Source organism: Giraffa tippelskirchi, chromosome 13 (genome assembly GCF_054371585.1).
Source record: "Giraffa tippelskirchi isolate mGirTip1 chromosome 13, T2T-mGirTip1v1.2.pri, whole genome shotgun sequence".
In the NCBI taxonomy this organism is placed as follows: domain Eukaryota; kingdom Metazoa; phylum Chordata; class Mammalia; order Artiodactyla; family Giraffidae; genus Giraffa; species Giraffa tippelskirchi.
In genome coordinates, this window is record NC_137287.1 from 67,519,047 (window position 1) to 67,544,605 (window position 25,559).

The 25,559-nt window shown below is 43.9% G+C and overlaps 1 protein-coding gene across 4 annotated transcripts in view; it reads right to left on the reverse strand.

Moving 5' to 3' along the window:
- The window catches only part of PIP4K2A (phosphatidylinositol-5-phosphate 4-kinase type 2 alpha), a 178,092-nt gene that overhangs the window by 54,832 nt on the left and 97,701 nt on the right, over nt 1–25,559 (reverse strand). For 3 of the 4 annotated variants that reach the window (XM_081556775.1, XM_081556773.1, XM_081556776.1), the window contains exons 2-3: nt 15,606–15,703; nt 13,821–13,917 (exon numbers count right to left, since the gene is read on the reverse strand). In XM_081556775.1, the coding sequence (XP_081412901.1) occupies nt 13,821–13,917; nt 15,606–15,703 (195 nt within the window). The remainder of the gene's footprint in view (nt 1–13,820; nt 13,918–15,605; nt 15,704–25,559) is intronic. The other variant, XM_081556774.1, reaches the window with a different exon arrangement.

The following is a 25,559-nucleotide window of genomic DNA, read 5'->3' on the forward strand; positions in this document are numbered from 1 at the left end:
TTCTTAAACTTTAATGGGCAATGGAGTCACCTGGGCATCACATGACACTGCAGATTCTGACCCAGCAGGTGTGGAGTGGGGCGTCTGAAGCACAGATGATGCTGATACGGCGGGTCTGCAGACCACATGTGAGAACCAAAGAGTCTCCTGAATCGTGGCTCGATGGAATTTGTCTGGAGCAGAGCATGACGAGTCCAGTGTAGTGTGTTATAGTTAGAAACATGCCTGCCTGAATGCCAGTCCCACTAGAGTCCGTCCAACTCTGGTTTGGTTAAAATGCAAAACGTTACAGTGAATAATAATTCACTGCATTCAGTGTATTAATTCACTAATGAAATGTCTAATAATACTATGTTCAGTGTATGGATTTACAAAGTAAAGGGCTAGAAAAGGCAGAATCAAAAATGTACTAACTCCTCATATATGCATTACTGATGTTTGTTTTTCTCTTTCTGATTTATGCACATATGTAGAATCTAGAGAAATGGTAGAGATGAACCTATTTCCAAAGCAGGAGTAGAGACACAGACGTAGAGAACAGACGTGGACACAGTGGGGGAAGGGTAGGGTGGGGTGAACTGGGAGAGCAGCGCTGACATACATACACTGCCAAGTGTAGAACGGCTAGCTCGTGAGAACCTGCAACCACAGGGAACTCCGCTTGGTATTCTGTGATGGCCTAGAGGGGTGGGACGGGTGGGCAGAGTTGGAGGGAGGTCCAAGAGGAAAGGGATATACGTATACATATAGCTGATTCTCTTCATTGTACAGCAGAAACTAATACAACACTATAAGGCAACTATATTCCAATAAAATTTTAAAAATATTTTTTAAAAATGTATTAACTCCTTAGCACAGATGCTACCTCCTTCCAAGTTCTTTGCCTTTCCTTTCAGTCTCAAAGACACTGATAATTATTTATTACAGACTTTGTATAAGGATATTGGCCCTCTCATAATGGCCTGGGATATAAAATTTCACAAATTCTAAAATTGATTGTCTTAATCTTTCAGTAATCACATAAGTAGTCCCAACCCACAATATCTGCTTCCAATGTGTGGAAGATTTTTTTTTGAAGGCTGTTTTCTAATAACCAGTGAAATTAGGAACCAGCACACTTTATCAACAATTGGGATGTACTTTTTAAAATTGCTGTGAATATAAAAATGTGTAAGTTGGATTTATTGAAAGCTTTAGACAAGCAATCAGAAGAGTAAATGCAATTTTACACAAAATATGTGGCCCTTAGAATGACTCTTAAGGCCTGGAAAAATTCATATTCATATTTATTTCCACAGCATTACTATGGGATAGAAAGAGCCAGATGCCTTTTCCCATGTGAACATAATGAAATTGGGATACAGTGGAGCCAAGTGACATACCTAAGGCTCCTGCCTAAAACCTCTGAGGCAACCTTTTGGGGCAATTTACAAAGACAAGGCTAAATTTTTGCCATTAATTAATACCATGATCGTTGACTTTCCGTAACCTCTGACATAAGGGAGAAGTATGTGTGTTGGGAAGAGCAGTAAGTACTAAGGCAGGTGCTGGTCTGGACCCTAGAACATTCTCTTCATCATCAACCCTTGATACCCAAAGGCAGTAAACCTCTTTGAGCAACAGTTCCCAGGACTGTAAAGTGATGGAGGGTAAGCTGGGGTGGTGGTCTCTCCTTGGACCTCCAGCAACTCTAAAATGTACTTCCAGGAAGACAGGGCATGCAGCTCTAGGCCGTGCAGGGGAGCACAGGCCTCAAGGTGACTTAATGTCTCCTGACAAAAGTCCAGTGAGAAGACAGTCTGACTGCCCTCTCAGCAGTGGCACGATAATGGCTCAGGACACCCGGGCCAGGAATGAGGGGAGACGGTAACAGTTCTCAGAGCAGCACGGAAATAAGGCGTCAGAGGTGGCAGCTGTTCTCTGGACTTCTCGCGAGAACGAGAGGGCAGGCTAAGAGAAGGAGGTCGAGGACGGGCATGGTACACAGTCCAAACAGCCTGCTATCTAGAAGCTGAAATTCCTCAGTGTCCTCTATTTTGTCACAAAGGAAGAGCGGACCACAGCATCACACTTGTCCATACACTTGGACAAGTCTGGGAAGCCAAGAGGAGAAAGACCTGAGAGAAACAGCCAGGGAGTGACCTCCAGACCCCAAAGGGTCTCCTTATGCTTAAATAAGCCTCAGCGTCACAGAGCATGACAGCTGGGGGCAACCTTGGAGACTGTTCCAAACCGCCCAATTTATAGAGCAGAAAATAGAGGCCCAGAGAGCAGAAACCACTTGCTTGAGACCTGAGTGGGTCAGTGTTCGTGGAGGGCCTTGCAGAGGCCTCCGCCTCCTGTTTGAACATGCGTCTGGAGGGCATTAGGATGGGACTGTTACCATAGATTTTTTCCGTGGTGACAAACACCTCCTAACCATAATATAATGCCTGAGCCAGCTGGCACAAGGCCAAACCTGTCTTTGTTCTTCAAATTTGCCACGTAAAATGTGTAAAAATACCATCAATAACAGCCTCAATGCTAATGCAGCCCAGAATCCTCAATTTATGCTTTTATTAACATGTGTACAAACCTCTCCTGACTTCTCCTAGGACAATCGTTACTTGGCTTTATCCGAGACAGAAAGGAAACGGGGCTGTCTTCTCTCTCAGCAAGAGCTGAGACAGATGTGTTTGGAAGCAAGGCTTAAGGACAGGAGAAGTATGTGCGCTGAGCCCTGGGCTGAGAGTCAATCTGTATTGCACAGAGACAGGGCTGGCGCTCAGTAATATGTCCTACGGTCCTGTAGACAGTGGTGACAACGTCAGTCCTATGAACTCTTCACATTTCCAACCATGTGGCATAGTTCATCATGTCTGTTTTAATTAATTCACATGTTCTGAGAATTGCTGGAGGTCTGCTTTCTCTCTTGGTCACTGGCTTAATCTTTAAAACTGTCCCATTCTCCTCCTTTCCCTGCTTACAACCACAATGCCAAGAATGCCAAGGCTGAACGGAACAGGAATAGTCTTTCACACTGGGGATGCTCTGGGTTACTCTCAACAATACTCAAACAAGCAAATAGGAAAAAAATAAAAGGAAAAAATTTGCAAGTCAGAACAAAAAGATTTATGTGGAAGAGTGAAGCTCTAGCTGAAAGCACCATTTAACCCCCTAGTTTAAAAAGCCAAGTCTGAGATGAAGATCTCATCCGTCCAAAAGCCTCCAAAGCACCAAGGCTGTGGTTGGCTTATTCTTCATCTAGATAATTCCCATTTCCAACTTAAATATTTATTCTTGGAAACCTTCACCCTTACCTCCCTATCTGTCTTAATGAGAAAATTACCCAGTGAAATCTACCTAGGGTTTGGAGAGGTCCACTCTCCTTAGAAAACAAATTCCTCATCATGGACAAACCTTAGAGAGTTCTATTTTCTTGGAATAAGGTGACATTTTACAAACTCAAAATTGAGATTCTGAACCTCTCAGTTCAAAAGTGTAAAGTACAAAGCAAAGTGAGGATTCAAGGTCAAAGTCACACTACGAAGACAACACAAGTGGAAATAAAACCCTCCACTGGTCTTCTGAAACATCCTCTACAAGTCTAGAAGCCATCAGAAGAACAGACATTCTAAACCCCTGACGTACACACTCATAAGAAGGTTCCAAATATCAAAACTGTCTGTGTTACATTTAGTTTATTCACACTCTGATTTAGTTTATCCTTATTTTCTCAGATTCATGTTGTCATGAGGAGAGGTCTGACGACCTTTCAAGTTCCAAACAGCCCAGATACTAAAGCTAGAAGACAGTATAACATGGTATTAGACGCTGGAGCTTTCAGTTAAGACTGAGTGATTTTGGACAAGTTATTTAAGCTCTTCTTGCCTCAATTTCCGTACTTGTAGAAAGGTAATAATGACAGAATCATCACCATTAAAAGTTTTCCTGGGGGTTAAATGAGGTAAGACAAAAATTTTGATAACAGTGCCTGGAATAGTAGTACTCCTTAATGGTAGCTATTATTATAAATAGCAAATTTCAATGTGGAAGACATTTAGAGATACAGCTCAATAATAACAAATTACTATGTAATTTGGTAAGTCAAAAATGAAGGGCTTATAGAATGGGTTCTTCTAGTTGGCTTTCCCTTTTTCTTTTCGCTGCAACATTTATGGGATCTTAGTTCCCCACCCAGGGATCAAACCCATGCCCCCAGCAGTGGAGCCTTAACCACTTGCCCGCCAGGAAAGTCCCTCCAGTTAATGCTTGATTTTACCCTGGCCAAGCCTTTGGTTGTGTACCCAGTGAGAATCAAGAACCACATTCTTGCCACTCTCATACCATCCATTTCATGGCTTACTTTCTACAGCCCTCCGTAAGAACCAGTTGCAGTTTGAAAAAGAGAATTTAAAACATTTTACACAAAGAAGTTTCAAGTTGAAAATTCCTACCCTGCAAGGTTATACATGGCCCCCTGCTCTGCTTCTGGCATCCTCTCCAACCAAAGGGCAGGAAGGACAGAGGAGGAGTGGTCTGATCCTCTACAGGACGGAGCAAGCGCGGGAGCTGGGGAGACTCCTTCCTGAGGAGGAGGAGAGGGGCAAAGCAGGCTGGCAGAAGATGCCAACCAACTGGAAGGTACAGGACAGGGAATGTCAGGGAGCCAGATAGCCTGGCCTCGGGTGACCTTGAGGTGGCAGCCAGGGCAAGAAGGGTGACCAGGGGCAGGCTGGAGGAGAGCTTGAGGGGAGAGGAGGAGGTCTGAAAGAGCAATCTTGGGGTGCCAATCTGGGAAGTCATTTACGGAACGTGCTGGGCCACCACAAAATCCAGTTCCATGCAGAGCCTTAAAAGGCTTAATTCAACGTTGAAAATAACAGATGTAATAGAAATCTGCAAAGGTCTGCCCAAGTAGTCGCTCCCAGCCTTTCTTGATTACCTTTCTTTCCTTTTCAGGTTTTCAGGTCTCAGCATGTGTGGTAGACAGAGAAGCAGTGAGAAGTTAAGGGCCATTAGGGCCCCCTCCGATCAATGCCCCTCCTACTCCTTACTCTGTTATTTGATTATCTGCTAAGACAGACAGTCAGACTTGATTGTCTCTAGGTTTCCTTCTTGCTCTACTAAGAGGATTCATTAATGTGCTTCTGCTTTCAGTTTGCAGAAACTAGGAAATGGATAATGATTTGCTTTTAGTTTGGGGTGATCTAATGATAAGATTTCCCTGGTAGCTCAGATGGTAAAGAATCCACCTGCAATGCAGGAGACCTGGGTTTGATCCCTGGGTAGGGAAGATCCCCTGGAGAAGGGAACCGCTACCCACTCCAGTATTCTTGCCTGAGAAGTCCATGGACAGACCATGGGGTCGCAAAGAGTTGGACGTGACTGAGCAACTAAGACTTTCACTTTCAATGATAAATGCACAGAAACTGCTTTCATTCACTGGCTACCCTTTTCTTCTATACATTTGATAGCTGTATATTATAAACTATGTAATGCCTTAAATTCACTTGTTCTAAATGAAAATACTTTAATACAAGCCCCATACATCAAGAAAAAGGCAGCCAAAATCAATGGTGGAGGAGAAAAAGGTCTCATACCAAATATAAACTAATCTTAAACTCCAAACATTCTTCTTTCTTAATGGCTTTGCTGAGATATAATTCATGTACCAGACGATTCACGTATTTAAAGCCTACTAATTATTGGTTTTTAGTACAATTACACAGTTAAACCATGACCACAATGAATTTTAGGACATTTTCATCAACCTCAAAAAGAAACTCTGTACCCATTAGCAGTCAGTCCCATTCCTGCCCTCCGCCCTGCCATCCCCCCCCCCCCAACTAGTAAACCACTCATCTACTTTCTTAAAGACCTGCCTGTTCTGGACATTTCATACAATGCAATCATCCATGGCACAGGCATTTGTGACTGGTCCAGACATTCTCCCTGCAAGTCCCCTGAGCACACCTGTCACCCCGAGGGCCTGATGGTAGACCCAGGGCTGTGTCTGGGTGAGCAAGGTGGCATCGTAGGTGCTCTCTATTCAGTCCAGTGCAGTGAACATGTGACAGCAAGTCCATGCTGTTTCTTAGGATGCTGCCAGGCTTGCTGGGGAGCTAGGGATAAAATAAACTGACAAAAATGAAAGTTCCAGAGTCAAGCTATTAGATGCAGGGCATGTAAGAACAGGATAACTTAGTCTGTGTGTCAGGATGATCCTGCCACTAGATAAGTCAACTCACGTTCCACCACTCCCGTTTTCCATAGCCAAATACATCAACTATCTTAAGGAGACGGGCTGGGATCTGGGACCCTTTGCTGCAGTGCCTGCACTGAACAAACATCTCCTCCAGCGACAGATACAAAGAAACTATAAGGGACTAAAAATAACTGTGAGGAGTTCTGACAATTTATGAACGAGACAAAAAGACCAAAACCCAACAGCCACTTCTGAGGTGTCTGGAGCAAAACCAGGGTACTGCCCATGCGCCCTGCACAAAGCACCACCAAGGGGGTGGGCAAACCACCCTGTCAACCCTCCAGCCTGACCCCTGGACCTGGCCCTGCCCACACCCTCACCCCATTTAAAGGACCAGCTCACGTGCTCTCAGGGAGCAAGCGAAGGCACCTGTTACTTGTTTCACTTTCTCAAGCAGCAACAGGAGTCCCAATAAAGCCTTGCCTGAATTTGGCCTCTGATCAATTTCAATAGATTAAGGAGTCTAAGAACCCTGGTTGGTAGCACTGCAAAACCCCATCTCAAACCTCAAGACCTGTGTTTGAAGCTCTAGTGCTATGTCAGACTCAACAGGAAATGAAGGAAGAGGAGAGATGAAAACTCACTCTTGAATGGCCTTCTTACATTTATAATTGGAAATTCATTCTCCTTTCCCTAAAGAAAGGGATTAATGGTGCTTGCCTTCCTCCCCAAGCCTCTAAAAGTCTGCATTGAAGATGTTTATTTCCACAGTGGGAGGCCCAGCATCACTGGGGCCCCCAGGGGGGATGGAGGAAATGTCAATTAGCTCATCTTTACCACCAATCTTTCTAGACTTCTCATAAAAATGTCGTGATTTACCAACCATACGGTCCCCTATCCAATTTTTAAATACCCAAGCATTTTGAACCATTTAATTCTCTTGAACTACTCATACAGTCTTACAGACATTTGGGGTTTTTTTCTCCCCCATTTTGACATGAGCTTGTAATTTCTGCTAAAAAGCATGTGTAGAAGTTTTTCTGTTCAGTCAATGGGAAAGCCATGTACAAAATCAATTCTGCCATGCTCAAACTTGTAAAGGCAGCACCTCACAGGGAAGACACAGCAATACCATGCACGAGAACCCGAGTGACAGTCACCTACTGGCCTCAGAGAGCATGGCGTTCTTCCCCCTCATTTCACAGATGAGAAAATTGAGACCTACCAGGGCCGAGTGCATGGATTAAGTCACAGCAACCGTCACTGAAGAGCCAAGATGCAAACCAGCCTCCCAACGCCCAGGAAAATGTTCTTTCTCCCAAGCCAGGCTACCTGTTTCATGGACCTGCCACCTGGAAGCCCGTCGCTGCCCCATTGACAACTCAGAATTATAATTACATGCCTCAAATCACACAGGCCAGGGGCCAGGAGCCAGAGCCTGGATCGGGCTGCCTTCTGGCTTTACATTTGATGGTCTGAGTGAGCAGGTGGTTCTCTGACCCCATCAGGGAGGGCAAGGCCAACACTCAAACAAGAACATCATCATCAAGGATTAAAAGCCCACTGGGTTTAAATCCTTGGGTTACCCTCCTGGGGAATTTCAAAGAAAGTCTGAGCAGTGATCCCAGGCGTGGAATGGCTTTCATTGCAGAGGCGGGTGAGACACAGTGCAATTGAACACTTATTAATAATGAAACAACTGAGCAGAAAAGAAGAACACAGAAACGAATGGTAATGACTAGCAGAGAAAGACAAAGAGTTACAGGAACGTCTGAGTACCGTGAGGTTGCCTTTAAAAAGCTCGGGTTGGTACTTGCCTGAGACTAAAATACAAGAGGCCTGTGTCCAAGGCAGCGTCCAACCTGGACAGGAGCTCCCTGGGAGGAAGTGACTGTCAGCACTTGGCTGAAAATCGCAAGACTTCACCCAACATGAGTTCAGGAACAGAAAACGAGGGCTCACACCAGCCTGAGTTGCCAGGTAGGGCAATTTGTGATGGGGCAGGAATTGGTTCAACACTTAAGAAGCAACAGAAAAAGTACATGAAAAACACCTGAGAATGCTGACGGGCTGGGAGGGAGTTTTCCCAAAAGTCTATCCAGAGACCTGTCCAATCTGAGGGCTGAGGGGCGCCCTTTGATTTTTCAGCCCAGGCAGAATTTCTGTTTGATGTTACCGTGAGGTTCACGGTAACTAAGCTGAGAGGCCAACGCATGTGAGGAGAAACTGTGAAAGAGCGGACAGGGCAAACCCAAGAGATGACAGACAGTTACACAGGAATAAAAGAGCTTACCCGACTCGAATCTGCAAACTCGGAGTGCAGACAGTACGAGAACCACTGGCTCTATCACCCCCAGATCTGGGCCTCTGCACCTGACCCCAATCCCGGGTCGTCCAACTACATGCTGACTAGCCTTACACAGGCATCTCCAGGTCACCTCCACATTCACAGGCTAAAAACTCAACTTCCTCTCTCCCCTCCCCCATGCCCACACTTCCCTCCCCTGGTGACCAGAACCCCCAGACTCCTGCTTTCTAAGGGTCTGACACCTCAGCTCCTGTCCTTTGATCCTGAGCTTTCCCTTCTCCCTGTCCTGTGAAGCTGCTCTCAGCTCAACCCTGTCTGTGCCAAGTGCCCTGGTTCAGGCCTCTTCACTTGTTGGGGTATGTCATAGCTTCCTAATTTCTCTACCTCCCTTTGATGCATTCTACACATAACAGCCTCGATTCGCTTTTAGAAAATCAAGATGTCATCATATTACTCCCCTGTGCAAAATCCACAGGGCTGGGGCTTCCCTGGTGGTCCAGTGGTTAAGAATCTGCCTGGCAATGAAAGGGACATGGGTTCGATGCCTGACTGGGGAACTAAGATCCCACATGCCACAGAGCAACTAAGCCCTCATGCACTGCAACTACTGAGCCCCAGCTCCAAAACAAGAGAAGCCACCTCAATGAGAAGCCCTCACACCGCAACTAGAGGGTAGCCCCTGCTCACCCCAACTAGAGAAAAGCCTGGGTGCAGCGATGAAGACCCACCACAGACAAAAAAAAAAAAAAGTAAATCTTAAAAATCCTCAGGGCTGCTCTTGGGCTGAAGATTCCAGTGGAGATCTTTTTCCCAGTTCCCACTTGGAGTTCCCTTCTTTCTCTCCGCTAGCCCACCACCATCTGGCTGTGGCCTCCACATTTTGGTCCAGAGGCTCATTGCTCCCAGGAATGTCCCCTCAGCCCTTCCTCCCTTTCTTCCTCAAATGTTTCTTAACTGTCCAGAGCCAGGCTGGTGCTCACCCCTGGACCTGCAACCCTGGTAAATAAGCTACACTCAGCTTCCGCCTTCAGACAGTTTCAATTGTATTTGGGAAAACTACAAACACCATGATCGACTTCAGAGATAATGGTAGAATTTTTTCCCCAAGTTTAGTACATACTAAAGGTTTCTGACACTTGAGAATTTTATTTTTGAACTGGAAACAAGAACATGAAAAGTTTAATAAAACGTTAGCTTTTAAAATTATTTTAAAATTAGAATCCTCTGTTACCAATACAAAGAGAAAATGCATCAAATGCGAATAATAAGAGATTCTAATTCAGGAGACTCAGCAGGGGAAAAGCAAGCCTGGCATTATCCTTCACAAAGAGCCAGAGGGCTGGGTTTCTATTATGTGGTGTATTTAACATTAACTGCACCATTGCAATCCTGCCTAAATTTGGTTTCCACTGGGCTATCCTCTTCTGCAGCTCTGAAATTTTAACTGAAGTCTCCAGCTGACTTGCCAGGCCTGTCATTAACAGGCTCTGGTACTCAGAGACTGCAAAGAGGGATGCTGTTCTTTCTTGAAGAACATTAACAATCAAGACATCTGGGTTTCTGTAAATCTCATCAGCATCCATTACAGAATCTGTCATGTAATAAGTTTTTTTCAAAAGGAATTTGTTCATCCTTTCTCTTCTTCTGCTTTCCCTATGTCTATCACAGAGCCCGACACACAGTAGGTGCAAATAAGCACACAGAGTTGATAATTGTGCATGAAAACACCCACCTATGGAAACTAGAGCTTAAAGTGGCAGAGAGCAAAGAAACAAAAACTATAGCAACAATAACAGTGGAGGCTTCCGGGGGAGCATTCATCTTGAAAGACATCTTAAAAGAATGATCATGGAGAGACATTGTCCCAACAATGATCGGAAGAATATATATCAACCCTGAGCATATCACAAACCAAAGTAATTTTAACAAGCACTAATAAGTTGGAGAAAGTTCTGAATCTGGAACCACTAGGCATACATACACACACGCGCACACACACACAGAGGTTTACATATGTATGTTAAGTGATACTCTTTGTTAATAATGAGTGTTCTAGAACAGTTGCTTGACTTTAACAGCAGGAAGTTCTATTTTTTAAAAGACATTCAAGGAATCAAAACCAAAGGAAAGATAACAAATGTTTATGGAGACAGCAGGGAAGCTTCTCAGTTCTAGAAGTTGGCTGAGGAGGTCAGTTGTTCAATCACTATGTTCTACTTTGATCAGATGGATCGATACTGATGTGTTTTCAGGTGCAGCAAAACGGCATTTACAAACGCAAAGCAGGTGGCGGAACATTTATGTGTTTGATTTAATATGAAGGTTTGAATGTGAGTTTGATTTAATATGAAGGTTTGAATGTGAACTGGACAGTGGGCTCCTTTACTATACATAGATTTAAAAGTCCTTTGTCCAATAAACAAGCACTTCAGGAAAATAAACACAGCAAGGCAAGGAGAACAGGGAGGGGCCTGGGCTGCTGGAGCAATCCAGAGTCTCCAAAAGACGACGAGACTTCGGATCATTGATCCCACTTTTCAAATCAGATTGGAAAAAGAGAGTTCAACTTGATACTAGGTGACAATTGATAACTGTTACCTGTTCTGGCCACAATGAACGAAGTGTCCTGGGAGAAGTGACTCCACAACAGAGGAGCCGACACGACCTCCCCTCCGGTCTGAGCCCCGCACGGCGCCACCGCCCCACACACCGACACACGTGCACGAGGCACCGCCACCCGATGACGTGCACGCAGCACCTCCGCATGCCCGGCTAGCTGTGTGCAGGCACCCGGAGGCACCGATCCAGAGCCAGAGTTGGCGCAAGTTCCTCCCTTTTTCCAAACCAAGTAGGCAATAAAGTGGGTTGAGCCTCACATATAAGATCTTGTCTTCAGTTTAAACTTAGGGGCCCTGCCCCGGCTGGAAGTACTTTAAGAGGCATAGACCTTGAGAAACGAACACAGAAACGGGGAGGAGGCCTGAACTCTCGGCCCTCCTTACCTGCTGATTTCACCAACTGCAACTAGACCCGCAGTAGGCGGAATCCGTGGATGTGGAGGAACTGCGCATGTCTGGTTTAGGGAAATTACTTTAAACACCCACTTGAAAAAAAAAAATACAGTTGCCAAAGAGAAAGCAGCAATCTAAATGCCAAAAGCACCAAACATGGCTGAGGGAAGGAGTGGTGTTCAAATAATTAATTACACTCACACTGGTTTTCCCTTGTACTGATCTCTCACGCGAAGAGCTTAACAGACTTGCCAATCAGTTACATGTGAATCACCCTCCAGTTGCCTAATCTGCCTTCAAAGTTTGTACTCAGCTATTTGCCCTTACTTAAATGTCAACTTACATGGTTTTGTTTTTAGGAGGAAGAGAGACGGAAACCAGCTTCGTGTCCTAATATTTCAGCAACTAAGGATCTAATGGGTCCCTTTTAGATCTCATTTAACAGGGCTGGTTCTCAGAAGAAATATGACTTCACTGTGGTAATGAGTTGAGGAATCTAACAAGATCCTGTAGCATTGGCCCTGAAAGTCAATTTCTGTGAAATGCCAGTGTAGCTATTTTATTTAAAATTTTTTTTAAAAAGGGGAGGAGGTGAACATAGGAAGAAACACACTTGAATGCAGCGTCAGAGAATCAGAGATTTTCTTAGGAAATCAGTTATCAGTTGTTATTCTTTTTAAAGTATACAGTTTATTTTCACATGGCCTCTTGAAATGTAGTTAACAGTTCTTTCATAATGGAAAGTTATTCCTTTTTATTTTATATGAAATATATTCTCTCTCTATATATATATCTTCTAATGTATTACTATTCCAAAATTTATTCTTTAAAGGTGACTTGCTTTTGTAGCAGTAAATGTCAAGTCCAAGTGTGACTGAAGTTCTTTCTCTCTTACACACGAAGCCCACACGTAAATGCTGGCTCCACCTCAGTTTTTAAAAGCAAACCTCGTGACCACATCCTCCCTGCAGGCCTCCCCTCCACCCTCTCTGGGGCGCACTGGAGCCTCTGTTCAGAACCTGGGCCTCCAGGGAAACCTGGGCCTGGTCCACAAAGGAGTGAATGTCACCTGCAGCCTGGCCAGCATGGTGTGTGTGTGTGCTAAGTCGCTTTAGTCACGTCCAAATCTGTGCAACTCTATGGACTATAGCCCGCCAGGCTCCTCTGTCCATGGGATTCTCCAGGCAAGAATCCTGGAGTGGGTTGTTACATCCTCCTCCAGGGGACCTTCCCAACCTAGTGATCCATTTTCAAAACATGGTGGTTTGAAGGTGTCTCAGGCATGAATGAGTCTATGAGAAATTCTTGAAAACTTTCAACAGTGGGACAGGACAGGGAGGCCACAGATGTATAGGAAAGTGTATTAACTAAGCTTGATTTGCCTTGGGGACCTATTCTTTAAGAGAAAGTACAGGATAAGTACAGGATAAGCTGTGTCAATATTCACCTTGCAAGGTCACCCAGGGAATAGGACACGTGATGCAGGATAGGTTAGAATTTCTGGTTTGGGGCAAATGAGAGAAAGTGTTTACTAGATTTAAAATAAATTGGTACAGGAATTCTCAGCAGCCCAGTCCTTAGGACTGCACACTTTGATTGCCAAGGGTGGGGTTCCATCCCTGGTCAAGGAACTAGGATCCCACAAGCCATGTGGTGCGGCCAAAAAGTAGAAATTAATTAATTACATTTAATAAGTTAGTATTCACACAATAAAATGACTGGACTGTCATAAAAGACCAGGAAGCAGCCCTGGTATCTCCTGACTTAGATTTCTGCTCTTAAAAAAAATCCTTGGCCTTTACGAATCTGGCCAGCTCTCTGAAAATCAGGTAACTGATGCCAGGTGCACTTTCAGGAGAAATGACCGTGCATCAGCAGATCCGACAGCCCATGAGCTCGATTTTAGAAGTCAAAATGGACAACCGGGCAAACATGGGGAGGAAAGCAACAGGGCACTCTTCACGTGGTGGGTCGCAAGAGCAGAAGGAGGTTGCAAGCATAGAAGTGTCCCCGTGGACTGGTGGGCTCCGGCTGGTGACAGAGCCCCGCGGTGCTCTGTCACTAAACCATTCTGCACCGCAGGGCCCTATGGGGGCCTCAGAAAAAATGCAATGAAATTACAATGAAATCATACTGTATAACGGGCCCTAACCGAAAGAACCTTTTATTTCAGAAAGCACACTTAAAGATTCTTATACAAAATGAAAGTTACTATTATCTAATAACTTGACATGAAAAAAACATGAATTCTATTTTACGGAGCAAAAGGCATGAATGAAACCCATTTGAAATAAATGTTATGAAACCAACTCACCTGGAAATCCTGATCATCGATTCCAAACCTCTCCCGCAGGTTACGGAAAACCATGGGGCAGTATTCCTTAAACTTGAAGTGGCTCGGCATGTTTTCTCTGAAACAGTCAGATTGTGGAATAAAGTTCAGATGTACAAACAGTGAATCTGCCACCATCCTGCTCACCTGCAGCCAACGACGTGCTTGGAGCTCCCTACCCACAGAAGGCACAGATGGGCTTCAAGCGAGAAGTGAACTCGCTTGAACTCGCTTGTGTAAGAGAACTGAGGCTATAGCTGCTACAACCCACAGTAAGATCTGGGGGACAGAAGGGACAGACATTCAGGGGAAACAGTGAAAGAGAAGCAAAAGGCTTGGAGAGTGAGGGAGGGCAGCAGACAGTACAAACGATGCTCCCCACATTCTAACAGGTTGAAGTGAAGTGAAAGTCCCTCAGTCTTGTCCGGCTCTTTGCGACCCCATGGACTATACAGTCCATGGAATTCTCCAGGCCAGAATACTGAAGTGGGTGGCCTTTCCCTTCTCCAGGGGATCTTCCCAACCCAGAGAAAGAACCAACGTCTCCCGCATTGCAGTCAAATTCTTTATCAGCTGAGCCACAAGGGAAGCCCTCTAATAGGTTACCTTCTGACTAAAGCTTACAAAACAAGACCTTCTCTCACTCCTGGCTCGACCTGTTTTATCTTTTCTGTAAATATCGAATTCTAAATTCACATGGAAAGATCCTCCTCAAAAGGTCAACCTTTAAAGAGCATGATGACAATAATTAACACAGCAGCTTCACGTTAGAACAATGGCCCTATTAAGAAATTTCACAGTTGATCCTCACATGGGAGAGATTTCTCTGGGGTTCATCCCACTCATTCAGAATTGCTTCCTCCTTTTTGTTCACACATGCACACATACACACATCCCTTTATCGTGGTACTCTGTACATACAACAGGAAATGATGGTAATTTGTACATGTGTCTATTTTCAATCACTTGCTTGACTGTGAACATCCTGAAGGCAGAGTATTCTTTAAAAAAAAATTTTTTTTTTAGATTTTATTTTTTTTTTTTTGATGTGGACCATTTTTAAAGTCTTTAGCAAATTTTGTTACAATATTGCTTCTTTTTTTAGGTTTTGATTTTTTGGCCTTGAGACATGTAGGACTCTTAGCTCCCTGACCAGGGATTGAACCTGTGCCCCTTGCATTGGAAGGCACAGTCCCATCCATGGGCCACCAAGGAAGTCCCAGGGCAGGATATTTCTTATCCATCCCCGTATGTCCGGCTCTCGGTGTAGTGCCACAGAAGGTGCTCCCTAATGATGTCTACAATGACATTCAAAAGAGGGAGAAATAGTCTCAATGCCCAACATGCCTTCCAATTACATTTTATAAAAATGCACCTTAATTCCTTATTGTTCTAGGAAGTAGTCATTTCTGTTCATGAAGGAATCATCAGCAGAGTTTTGTGTAAGGTCTATAGCTGAGGTCTATAGCTGCTAAAAAAAAATTCCAAGCAATTTACAGCTTCAAACATTTAAATTGTAATGAGAATATCACTTTTAACATATAAGATATTCATAGAGAACAATATGCCATATGGCAAAAAGATATTACCCAAGAGGGCCTGCTGTTGCTTCTCTGAAAATGACAGATGGTTATGTTTATCACAGGATTAACTTCATCAGCAAAACTTTACTCCCACCCATTGAAAAATAATGTGATTATAGAAATTCACAAAAACCATACTCCTGGCAGCCACGTCAGTTCAACAAAAGGTCATGCTTGTACTTACTTGTTAAAAAGGTGATTGTCCACCTTTATCTTTGAATAGGCTTTGAAGTCATCTGGCATCAACATAACAGGAATTTGAACATGGCTCAGTTCATTGATCTAGAAAAACAAAATAAATGGCACAGGTTGTTAATATCTAGGTGGGAAGCACTTATCTTGAACACTTCATTTACCAAGGAAACCTGGTGGATGCTCGCACTTCCCAGACCACTTTCCTCCCTGTTCCCATCCTGTATCATCTCTCCTGCTGCTTCCCTCACTCTCTCCTCGGCCACCACCACGGTCTCCCACCTCACACCCAGCTCCAACTTGCCCTGCTCATCCCTGCCTGGCACCGGCCTCCAGGATGGCAGGGGCAAGAGAGGGGTTCTGGAGGGTGAACCCTCACAGCCAGCTGTCCTGGCTCCTCTCTATCCATCCTCCCACGTCCTCTCCAGAACCTCAACCCAGAGCTCCTTTGATCACATGTCCAGGGCAACTTCCCTCTGTAAATACTATCTGAGAAAGAGGGCCTTTTAATTTCTGATATAAATATTTGTGGAGGGACTTCCTTTGTTGGTTGTCCAGTGGCTAAGACTTCCTGTTCCCAATGCAGGGGGCCTGGGTTGATCCCTGGTCAGGGAACTAGAACCCACCTGCCGCAATGAACATCGAAGACCCTGGGTGCCGCAACTAAAACCCAGCGCAGCCATATAAAGAAATAATGTGTTGAATTAGTGGATATGACTACTTATTTATACTTTGGAGGTATTCAAAAAGGCAACATTGTCATCCATGCGGTCTTTACCTTTCTTATGGGACCTAATTTAAAAATAAATATTAGGGTGGGACATGAATTTACCAGAAGAGGAACCTTCAGGAAGAAAAGAAAAGAAACATCCGGCCATGGGGTTAGATAACAGGAAAGTGGGTTGGACAGGGGTCAAGACAAAAGCACATCTTTATGTGGTTACAGAGAACAGGAGGTTAATCCATCTCGGTTTACATTCCCATCAATGTCTGGGACAGCTTTTGACACCTGATTGAAAAAGTTGAACCTTCTCTTGGTTAATTATTTCTGCATTTAGCTCCCAAGTGATAATTCCCTGGTTACTAGTAATAAAAATCATGTTAAAAGTTTATGGGTTCAGTCATTAAGCTTGCAACCCCATGGACTGCAGGCTTCCCTGTCCCTCACTATCTCCTGGAGTTTGCTCAAATACATGTCCATTGAGTCGGTGATGCTATCTAACTATCTCATCCTCTGCCACCCTCTTCTCATTGCCTTCAATCTTTCCCAGCATCAAGGTCTTTCCCGGTGAGTCAACTCTTCGCATCAGGTGGCCAAAGTATTGGAGCTTCAGCATCAGTTCTTCCAATGAATATTCAGGGTTGATGTTCTTTAGGATTGACTGGTTTGATCTCCTTGCAGTCCAAGGGACTCTTAAGAGTCTTCGCCAGTACCACAGTTCGAAAGTATCAATTATTCGGTGCTTGGTCTTCTTTATGGTCCAACTCTCACATCTGTACATGACTACTGGAAAAACCACAGCTTTGACTCTACAGACCTTTGTCAGCAAAGTGATATCTTTGCAAAGTAAATGGAATATGCATGGCATCAGTTACAAAAACAAAAAGCAAAATGAGTTTCTTGATACAGCAGAGTTGTTAATCCATTGCTGGGTTCACAGAAAGTATAGGAAATCGTTAAGACCAGCTCCTTCCCCTAAAGTGAGTTTAATCCATAGGGCATGTGGAGACCATAAAGTAAGCCTGAAAAGAGGGGCTTCTGTGAAGGTAAATGCCAGTTTCACAGTTTGGGTCAAAGGATAGCTGGGGAGCTCAACCCAAGACTTCAGCACTAAACTAGAACTCTCAAAGGAAACAAAAGTGGTCCCAGCGCCCAGTGGAAATAAATGCAAATGGTGTTCTCCAGGATTCCCACAGATGAAGTTCAACCAAATTTGGGGTCACAAAGAATCATGAGAGTTAACAGAAAACTTGATATTATGTTCAAGACTTCAGTTAGTAGAACAATCAGATACAGAATAGAAAATTAAGACTATGTATAAAATGTGTGAAGAAGGGACTTCCCTGGTGGTCCAGTCTAAGCTTCCAATTCCGGGAGCATGGGTTCAATCCCTGGTCGGGGAACTAAGATTTCACATGCTGTGTGGCAAGTCAAAAATTTAAAAATAAAGAATAGTGGTTATAGTGCTCATGTTCTGTTCAGGAGGAGAGGTAAGATATTAACTGTAGACTTTAAGTATTATGCAATAAGTTTAAGGGCAAACATTAAAAGAATAAGAAACACAGTATATAACTTCCAAACAGAAAAACAGAGTAAGAAAAGAAAATTCAATTAAAAGAAACACAAGCAGGAAGAAAAAAAATTTTTGCACAGCAAAAGTGGGACAAATAGAAAGGTACTGATAGAAATAAATCTGGATATATACATAATCACAATAGGCATAAATAAACTAGCAGTTAAAACTAAAGGTTGTCAAAATGAATTAAAAACTATAAGTGATGTGCATGAGACAATTTAAAACATAAGTTGCCAAATACATCAAAACTTAAGGAATAGAAAAAATATATTAAATAGTACTAAAAATTACTGGAAAGCTAGCCTAGTTTTATTAATATCAAATAAATGAATAAGACAAAAGCATTACTGAGGACAAAGAAGGTCTGGACACAGTGATAAAAGGTTCAATTAGCCAGGAAGACAGGATTCGTATGGTATAACGACCTAATTAATCTGAGAGTATAGAGCAAACATTGTTAGAACCTCAGGGAAAATGGGCAATCCGTTATTAAAGAGGCACATTTGCATACGCTTTTATTGATATAGTTCAGACAGACACAAAATGAAGAAAGTTAGGGTTTTAAACAACATATTGAATATCATTCACTTGGTATTTGTTGCACACCTATTATTGCCAAGTATTATTCTTCCAGATGCTTGGGATACATGGTAGAACAAAACAGATTAACATGCCTGCCCTCTGGAGCTTCTGTTTTAGTGGGAAGATTCAGAAGACAAAACAATAAACTTAGTAAACTACCACGTTAGAAACAAATGATCTACTAGGTTAAAAGGCTATAGAAAAAGGAGAAAGAGTAGGACAGAAAAACTAGGGAATGCTCATCAGTACATGGGTGAGGGTCACTGAACTATTTAAAATAGGGTGGATTCCAGTAGGCCAAAGTTTGGAGCAGATGAGATTTAACATGGCAGTGCAAAGGCCCTGGGGTGGGGACATGCCTGGAATGCTTGGGACAAGGAGGCCAATGTGGCCGGAACAGATTAATGAGGGGAGAGACAGTAAGAACTGAGGTCACAAGCAAGGGGAAGTGGTTTCTAGGGCCTTGCATGTCACTAGAAAGACTATGGCTTTTACTCTGAGAGATACGGGAGCCCTTGCAGCTTCTGGGTGATAAAGCAATGAAATCAGTTAACTCAGGGTTTAAAAAGATCATGGGGGTGGGGCAGGGGCACAAGCATGGAAATAGGGAGACCAGTTACAAGGAAGTATAGTAACAGCCTGGTTTTTGTTGTTACCATTCTTGTTGTTTTGGCATGGCATGCAGGATCTTAGTTCCCTGACCAGGAATGGAACCCAGGCCCCCACCAGTGGAAGTCCAGAGTCTTAACCACTGGACCACCAGAGAATTCCTGTAATAGCCTGCTTTGACCACGATGACAATAGTGTAGTTAGAGATGGGGAATCAGATTGTGGGTATTTACTGAAACTAGAGACAATGTGATTTTCTGCAGTTCTGGATAGGGGAGTGTCAGAAAGACACTTTGGTCTAAATAGTCAGAAGATGGAGCTGCCATCAACCAAGATGGGGACACTTCTCACTGTGTTCCTTTTTATGCTTTTTTTTAAAATTCATTTTATTGATTTATTTTTGGTTGAATTGAGTCTTTGTTGCTGCGCTTGGGTTTTCTCTAGTTTTGGCAAGAGGTGGGGCTACTCTTCATTGTTGGGTATGGGTTTCTCATTGCGGTGGCTTCTCTTGTTGCCGGGCATGGGCTTTAGGTGCATAGGTTTCAGTAGTTACAGCAAGTAAGCTCAGTAGTTGTGGCTCGAGGGCTCTAGAGTGCAAAGGCTCAGAAGGTGTGGCTCACGGGTTTCGTTGAGGTGCATAGGTTTCAGTAGTTACAGCAAGTAGGCTCAGTAGTTGTGGCTCGAGGGCTCTAGAGTGCAAAGGCTCAGAAGGTGTGGCTCATGGGTTTCGTTGCTCCTCAGCATGTGGAATCTTCCTGGACCAAGGATCAAACCCATGTCCCCTGCCTTGGCAGGCAGATTCTTTTCCCCTGTACCACCAGGGAAGTCCTCTTTTTATGCTTTTTGATTTTTGAATCATGTTGAAGAATTGCTTGTTCTGAAAATTAAATAATTTAATACTTTAAAAAAAACCCTATGACAAAAACGTATATGCAAGCTATCAGCAATAGTTATAAAATATATATTATATCCACATAATACTTAATGTGTGTTCCCCGGTGGCTCAGTGGTAAAGAATTGGCCTGCCAATGCAAGGGACATCGATTTGATCCCTGAGTCAGGAAGATTCCCTGCAGAAGGAAAAGACAACCCACTCCCATATTTTTGCCTGGGAAATCTCATGGATAGATTATATTATGTTGAGCCCTGCATGAATTTTTGGATTGGATACCATAGCAGCCCGTCAGGTTTTTTAGATGGACAGATCATCACTAATTTGAATATATTTAGTTAAACTTTACTAGTTTCAAAGATAAATCCACCACTTCAGAACTTAACCCTCATTTCTGGATCCACGTTGACTTGTGAGTGGTACTTGTTTTTTTTTTTTTTTTTAACATAACCATTGACATTCCAGTTTCCCAAAGATTATCATTGTACTACAGGAAGTAGTATGAAGTTGAAATTGTGAACTCCCTCAAATTAGTCGTTTGCATGGTGTCTCACAGATGCTGAGATCATCATGGTTGCCTTGAAATTTTAAAATATCCCAGGGCACTCCTGGGGAATTTGCTGCAATACCCTGGGCACCTTGGCACATTTTGGGGACCACAGGTATAAAGAGCAGCAGATGCTTAAAACAGCAAATGATAAAATATAATTAGAGAATATTTATGTTGTAAGATAATCAAAATAATCCCTTAAATGCATTGTACTGGATTATAACCTATAACCACTTTATATTCACCACAAACAACCTTAATCATTAGCCCATATAAACTGATGATCTCTATAACCTTTTCAAGTAAATCATTTTCTTGGGATAATGCTGTATCAACTGTATTTGTGCAAAGCCAAATTATAATTCTCTGCCTATGAAATTATGTTAATAACTTTATCAGGCATCACTTTTAGCCCACTCTAGACTGGAGAAGGAAAGGGCAACCCACTCCAGTATTCTTGCCTGGAGAATCCTAGGGACGGTGGAGCCTGATGATGGGCTGCTGTCTATAGGGTCGCACAGAGTCAGACACGACTGAAGCGACTTAGCAGCAGCAGCAGCAGCAGCAGACTATATTATTAAAATCTCCTTTGTGTTATGGCCTATAAAAACTCATGAAACTTCCACTTAATCAAGACACTAGACTAACTTAAAATCGTATCTCTCCCATTCAGTTTACTCAAGTATCTTATAATATTAAATAATTCTCAGAGTATATTTGTGAAAAATTAACATCTATACATATTGATGCTAGCACTGGAGTGTCAAAGTTTAGAGGGGAAAAAAAGAATCAGAACTGAAAACTAAGTCTTGCGACAAGCACAGTTAGAATGAAGCTGGATAGCAATTAAATCCATTTCTCAATATCTTGTGGAAATAGAAGAGAATAAATAAAAGCAAAGGGAATTTACAGGGTGACAAGGAAAAGTGAAGGAGCAACCAACTTCATATTGCTTTCAGCAAATTAAATAGAAGTTGGAGAGAACATAATGATTCCTATCACATCTCTGTTTCCAGCAATTTCTGAGAAAGCAAAACTCAGTCTAGAAGTAGGAACATGGAAATCCATCCATTCCTCCTTCATGCTGCTGCTATCTGTGTTGGTAACAGTATCTCTTTGGAAAGCCAGTGGGGAGAGAGACACTTTGGGGATCCTTTTTGTTCTATCTGGTTCCTGCTCTGAAAAATGTTTTGTGGTAAAAAAAGCATGACAACCTTCCAGCCCCAGTGGAATATGTAATCTGTGAACTTCCCTCACTGATATGTATTCCACATCCATCCTTTTTATGTGAGCATCCACTCTGCTGGGTGCCATGCAGAGACCCTTGTTCATTCTCACACTGTGTCTACAGAGGCCCACACATTAATGGAATAAGTGCACAATGTCAAGTTCCAACAGTGATAGGTGTCGGGAGGGAGGAGGTCATCAGACCATGAGCAAGCAGGACAGAGGCAGGACCAGGGCGGGGGTGGAGGTGAAGGAGGGGCCAGCCTGGAGCAGGGAGAGGCAGGTGGAGGGGGTTTCCAGGAAGTAGGGTCGAGGGTGCAAGGCCCTGAGGTGGAGTTGGGGGTAGCGGGTGCAGGTAACTGGAGAGCTGGGAGACTACTGTGTTTGAATGCAGAAACCCGAGGGCATGTGACTGGATGGGGCTGAACAGCCTGAAAGGCTTGTAAGAGACCACAGGGCGCTTCAAGGGAGGATGCAGAGGGCAGAGGGCAAGGGAGAAGATTCTAGAGACACCGAGGGGGTGTAAACACGGGCTTGTGTCACAGGACAAGAGACGGAACATCTACTGAGAGAGAGCCTTTCAAGGGAAGAGTCCAGTTTTGAACCTGTTAAACTGAATGTGCTCTTGGGACTTCCCTGGTGGTCCAGTGGCTAAGACTCCGCACTCCTAATGAGGGGGCCTGGGTTTGATCCCTGGTCAGGGAACTAGATCCCACATGCTGCCACTAAAGGTCCTGTGTGCTACAACTAAGACCTGGTGCAGCCAAAGAAATACATGAAAATAAATAAATATATATATAAAAACTAATGTGCTCTTGAAACACCTTAAATGTGTCAGGCATGCAGGCGAACTTGTGGGTCTGACATTCCCAGGGGAGGAGAGGAGGGGATACAAGCAGACACACTGTGTGTAAGACACAGTTTCTCCATGGGGCAGATGAGGGGCTGGGAGAGTGGACGGGAAGAGAGGGCGGGAGGGCTGAGGAGCAGCCTTGAAGAATCTCAAGTGTTCACAGAATAAGAGGAAGAGGAGCCTGTGAAGGGGAATGAGAAGACCGGCCAGTGAGGGAGGGAACGAAAGCAGCGTCACCTCATGGGCAGCAAGGAGTCAGTGAGTCAAAACCAAACGGGATGAAGGGTGGTGACAGCTTCCGAGAAGTGGGGTAGGACAATTATTGGAGTATGGCAGCTGGAGGTGCTGGGGGACCTCGGGGTGGGGGGTTGGTGGAGAACAGCAAAGGACACCAGGCCCGGGACACTGAGGACAACAGGGGAGGTGGGAGAGGCCGACCTGGACCAGGCTAGTTTCTCAGAGGCTTGGAAGGAGAGAGATGGTGAGGGTGGAGAAAGGGGCTGAGTCAAAAGAAGGGATGTTTCTTCCTGGGGAGGTTGGGGTCACTGGGCTCCGAGCCTGCCTGAGGGAAACGGGCTTTGGGGAGGCAGCCCCTCCAAACAGCCAACAGGTACATACAAAGTGTATCTAAGCAACAATGTCAAAATAGTAACACTCACTAATTCTGCTATTAGAATCACAGATTTTTGATAGCACTTCCACGTTCATTTTACTTTTCCCTCACCACCACAAAAAAGTTAAATTAAATGTTGCCCCCCCCTTTTATAAAACAAAGAGAAGGCCAATAAACCAGTAACTCTCAATTCCTTCCCTCAATCCTTCTCCCCCTTTTCCTACATTCACAAACTTTCTACTGATCTGGTCGCCAACAGTGTTTTACAATCCAGAAGGCCATCCCATTGTTTTGCTAAAAAAAGGAGAAGAGGGAAAGGGGGCCGTGAAGAAGTGGCAGAAGCTGACCGGAGCGGAGAGGGGTTCCCGTCCACTGGCTCCTTTTTTCTCTGAGAAGGAGGAGCCATGAGGCTCTGCTGAGGGTGGAGGCATGTGGTGGCTTAGAGGGAACACAGAGAACTGGAAAAAGTGATTGCAGAACGTGGGAGAACAAGCCTGAAGGGAGAAACGCGGCTGGGCTTTGGGGCAGCGCTGGGAGCTGGGGCACAATGATAGTCAATGCACAGGGCACCAGGGGAACCTGAGGAGTGACATTCCCCAGAGCTGGGCCGCGGGGAGCTGGTGCTGAGTTGGGAGGACCGGGCTTCTTGGGGTTTGAGGTTTTTGCTAGCTGGAATGAACGAGCAGTGGAGTTAATTTTAGGATAATCACTCGGAAATGGAAAGTCAGTACAAAACCCTCCTCCCTGACCACAGAGAGCCTCCTGCTGCAGCCGATGGAGCTGCGGGCACACAGAGTGAAGGACGAAGCAGCAGAGAAGGAAAGCTGGAGTCCAGACACTAAGTGTCCCGGGGACTCAGGGCAGGGAGCTGGGACAGGGGCGCGGAAGGGCTTCTGGGAGGCAGTGAAGCCGGATGTGGCTCTTGAAGGATGGAGAGGCATGACTAGTGTTTCATTTCAATACATTTCGACAAGTTCCATCTTTACAGAACAGGAATTCCCCAGGAAGGAGGAACGCTTGGCCCTCGTTATTGGAGGAAGAAAGAGACGAGAAATCAAAGCTGACTGCGCTTATAGCTTGGTTTATGGAGAAGCATAACATGATGAAATCTGGGACTTCCCTGGTGGTCTAGTGGCTAAGACTCCGAGTTCCCAATGCAGGGCGCCCAGGGAACCTGGTCAGGGAACTAGATTCCACGTGCCACCACTAAAGATCCTGCATGCCACAACTAAAGAACCCACATACTTGAATGGAGATCAAAAATCCCATGTGCAAGACCTGGTGCAGCCAAATAAATAAAAATGAAAAAAATAATACGATGATGAAATTAAGAGAGACCTTTAGTGATCCTCCAGTCTAAGCCTCACTGTGCAGATGACAGCATATCCTGGTACAGCCTGGCCTTCATCATCAAGGAGGATTTGACACTGACTTGTATAATATTAGACAGCTACCAGCTACTCCACGGGCATTTTGTCCAGACTGCCTTTGCTTCACGATGCCTTCACATTTCCGTCGGGTTTCTCTTTCCCCCCAAATCCTCTCCCCACACCCCTTGGTCAGGTGAGTAGCTCGATTTAATGACTTGTGAACAAACACTTCACAAACCACAGGACCTACCGCTTAAAGGAAGCACTTAATTAATAAACGATACTTTTCAATAGTGTATCTATCTATCTTTTTTCTACAAGCACATTTTATTTTTTTATATACGGGACTCACCAGTCATTCATCAGTTTTACCAGATATATTCATTACAGCACTGCCTGATCACTGAAAGGCCTGGATAATTCTCTCCTGTAACCTATTACTGTGACATCACACAAACTAAAATATATTCTTGTCACTGATTCACATGAATGAGCTGATGCAGATTATGACAATGAGCTATATAAACTTGAATAAGGTTGGGTTGATTCTGTTTCTTCTGTATTCCACGTAGGGTGATGGACTGTGATCTTGATTTTAGAACAATATTCTTGGGTTTCAAAATCTTCAGTTTGGCATTCTACCTGGTCTAACCATTCTATATAGCCTACCTGGAAACTGGCAGATAATGGTTTATCATCATTAGCTTACATCAGTATTTTAACAAAGCAGTTATACTTTTCTTTCTGCTTTATAGCTATTCCACAGATATTGGAGACACAAACACATAGTTTCATTTACATATGCTATATATTATTTATAAAAGAAATAAAAAATATTTGGTTTAACCATTACTATTTTGGAGGAAAAAATAACAGACCCCCACAGGAAGAGGCACACATCATGAAATCTAAATAGTTTTTAATTTATGGAGATAAAAGTACTTTTGGAGTTT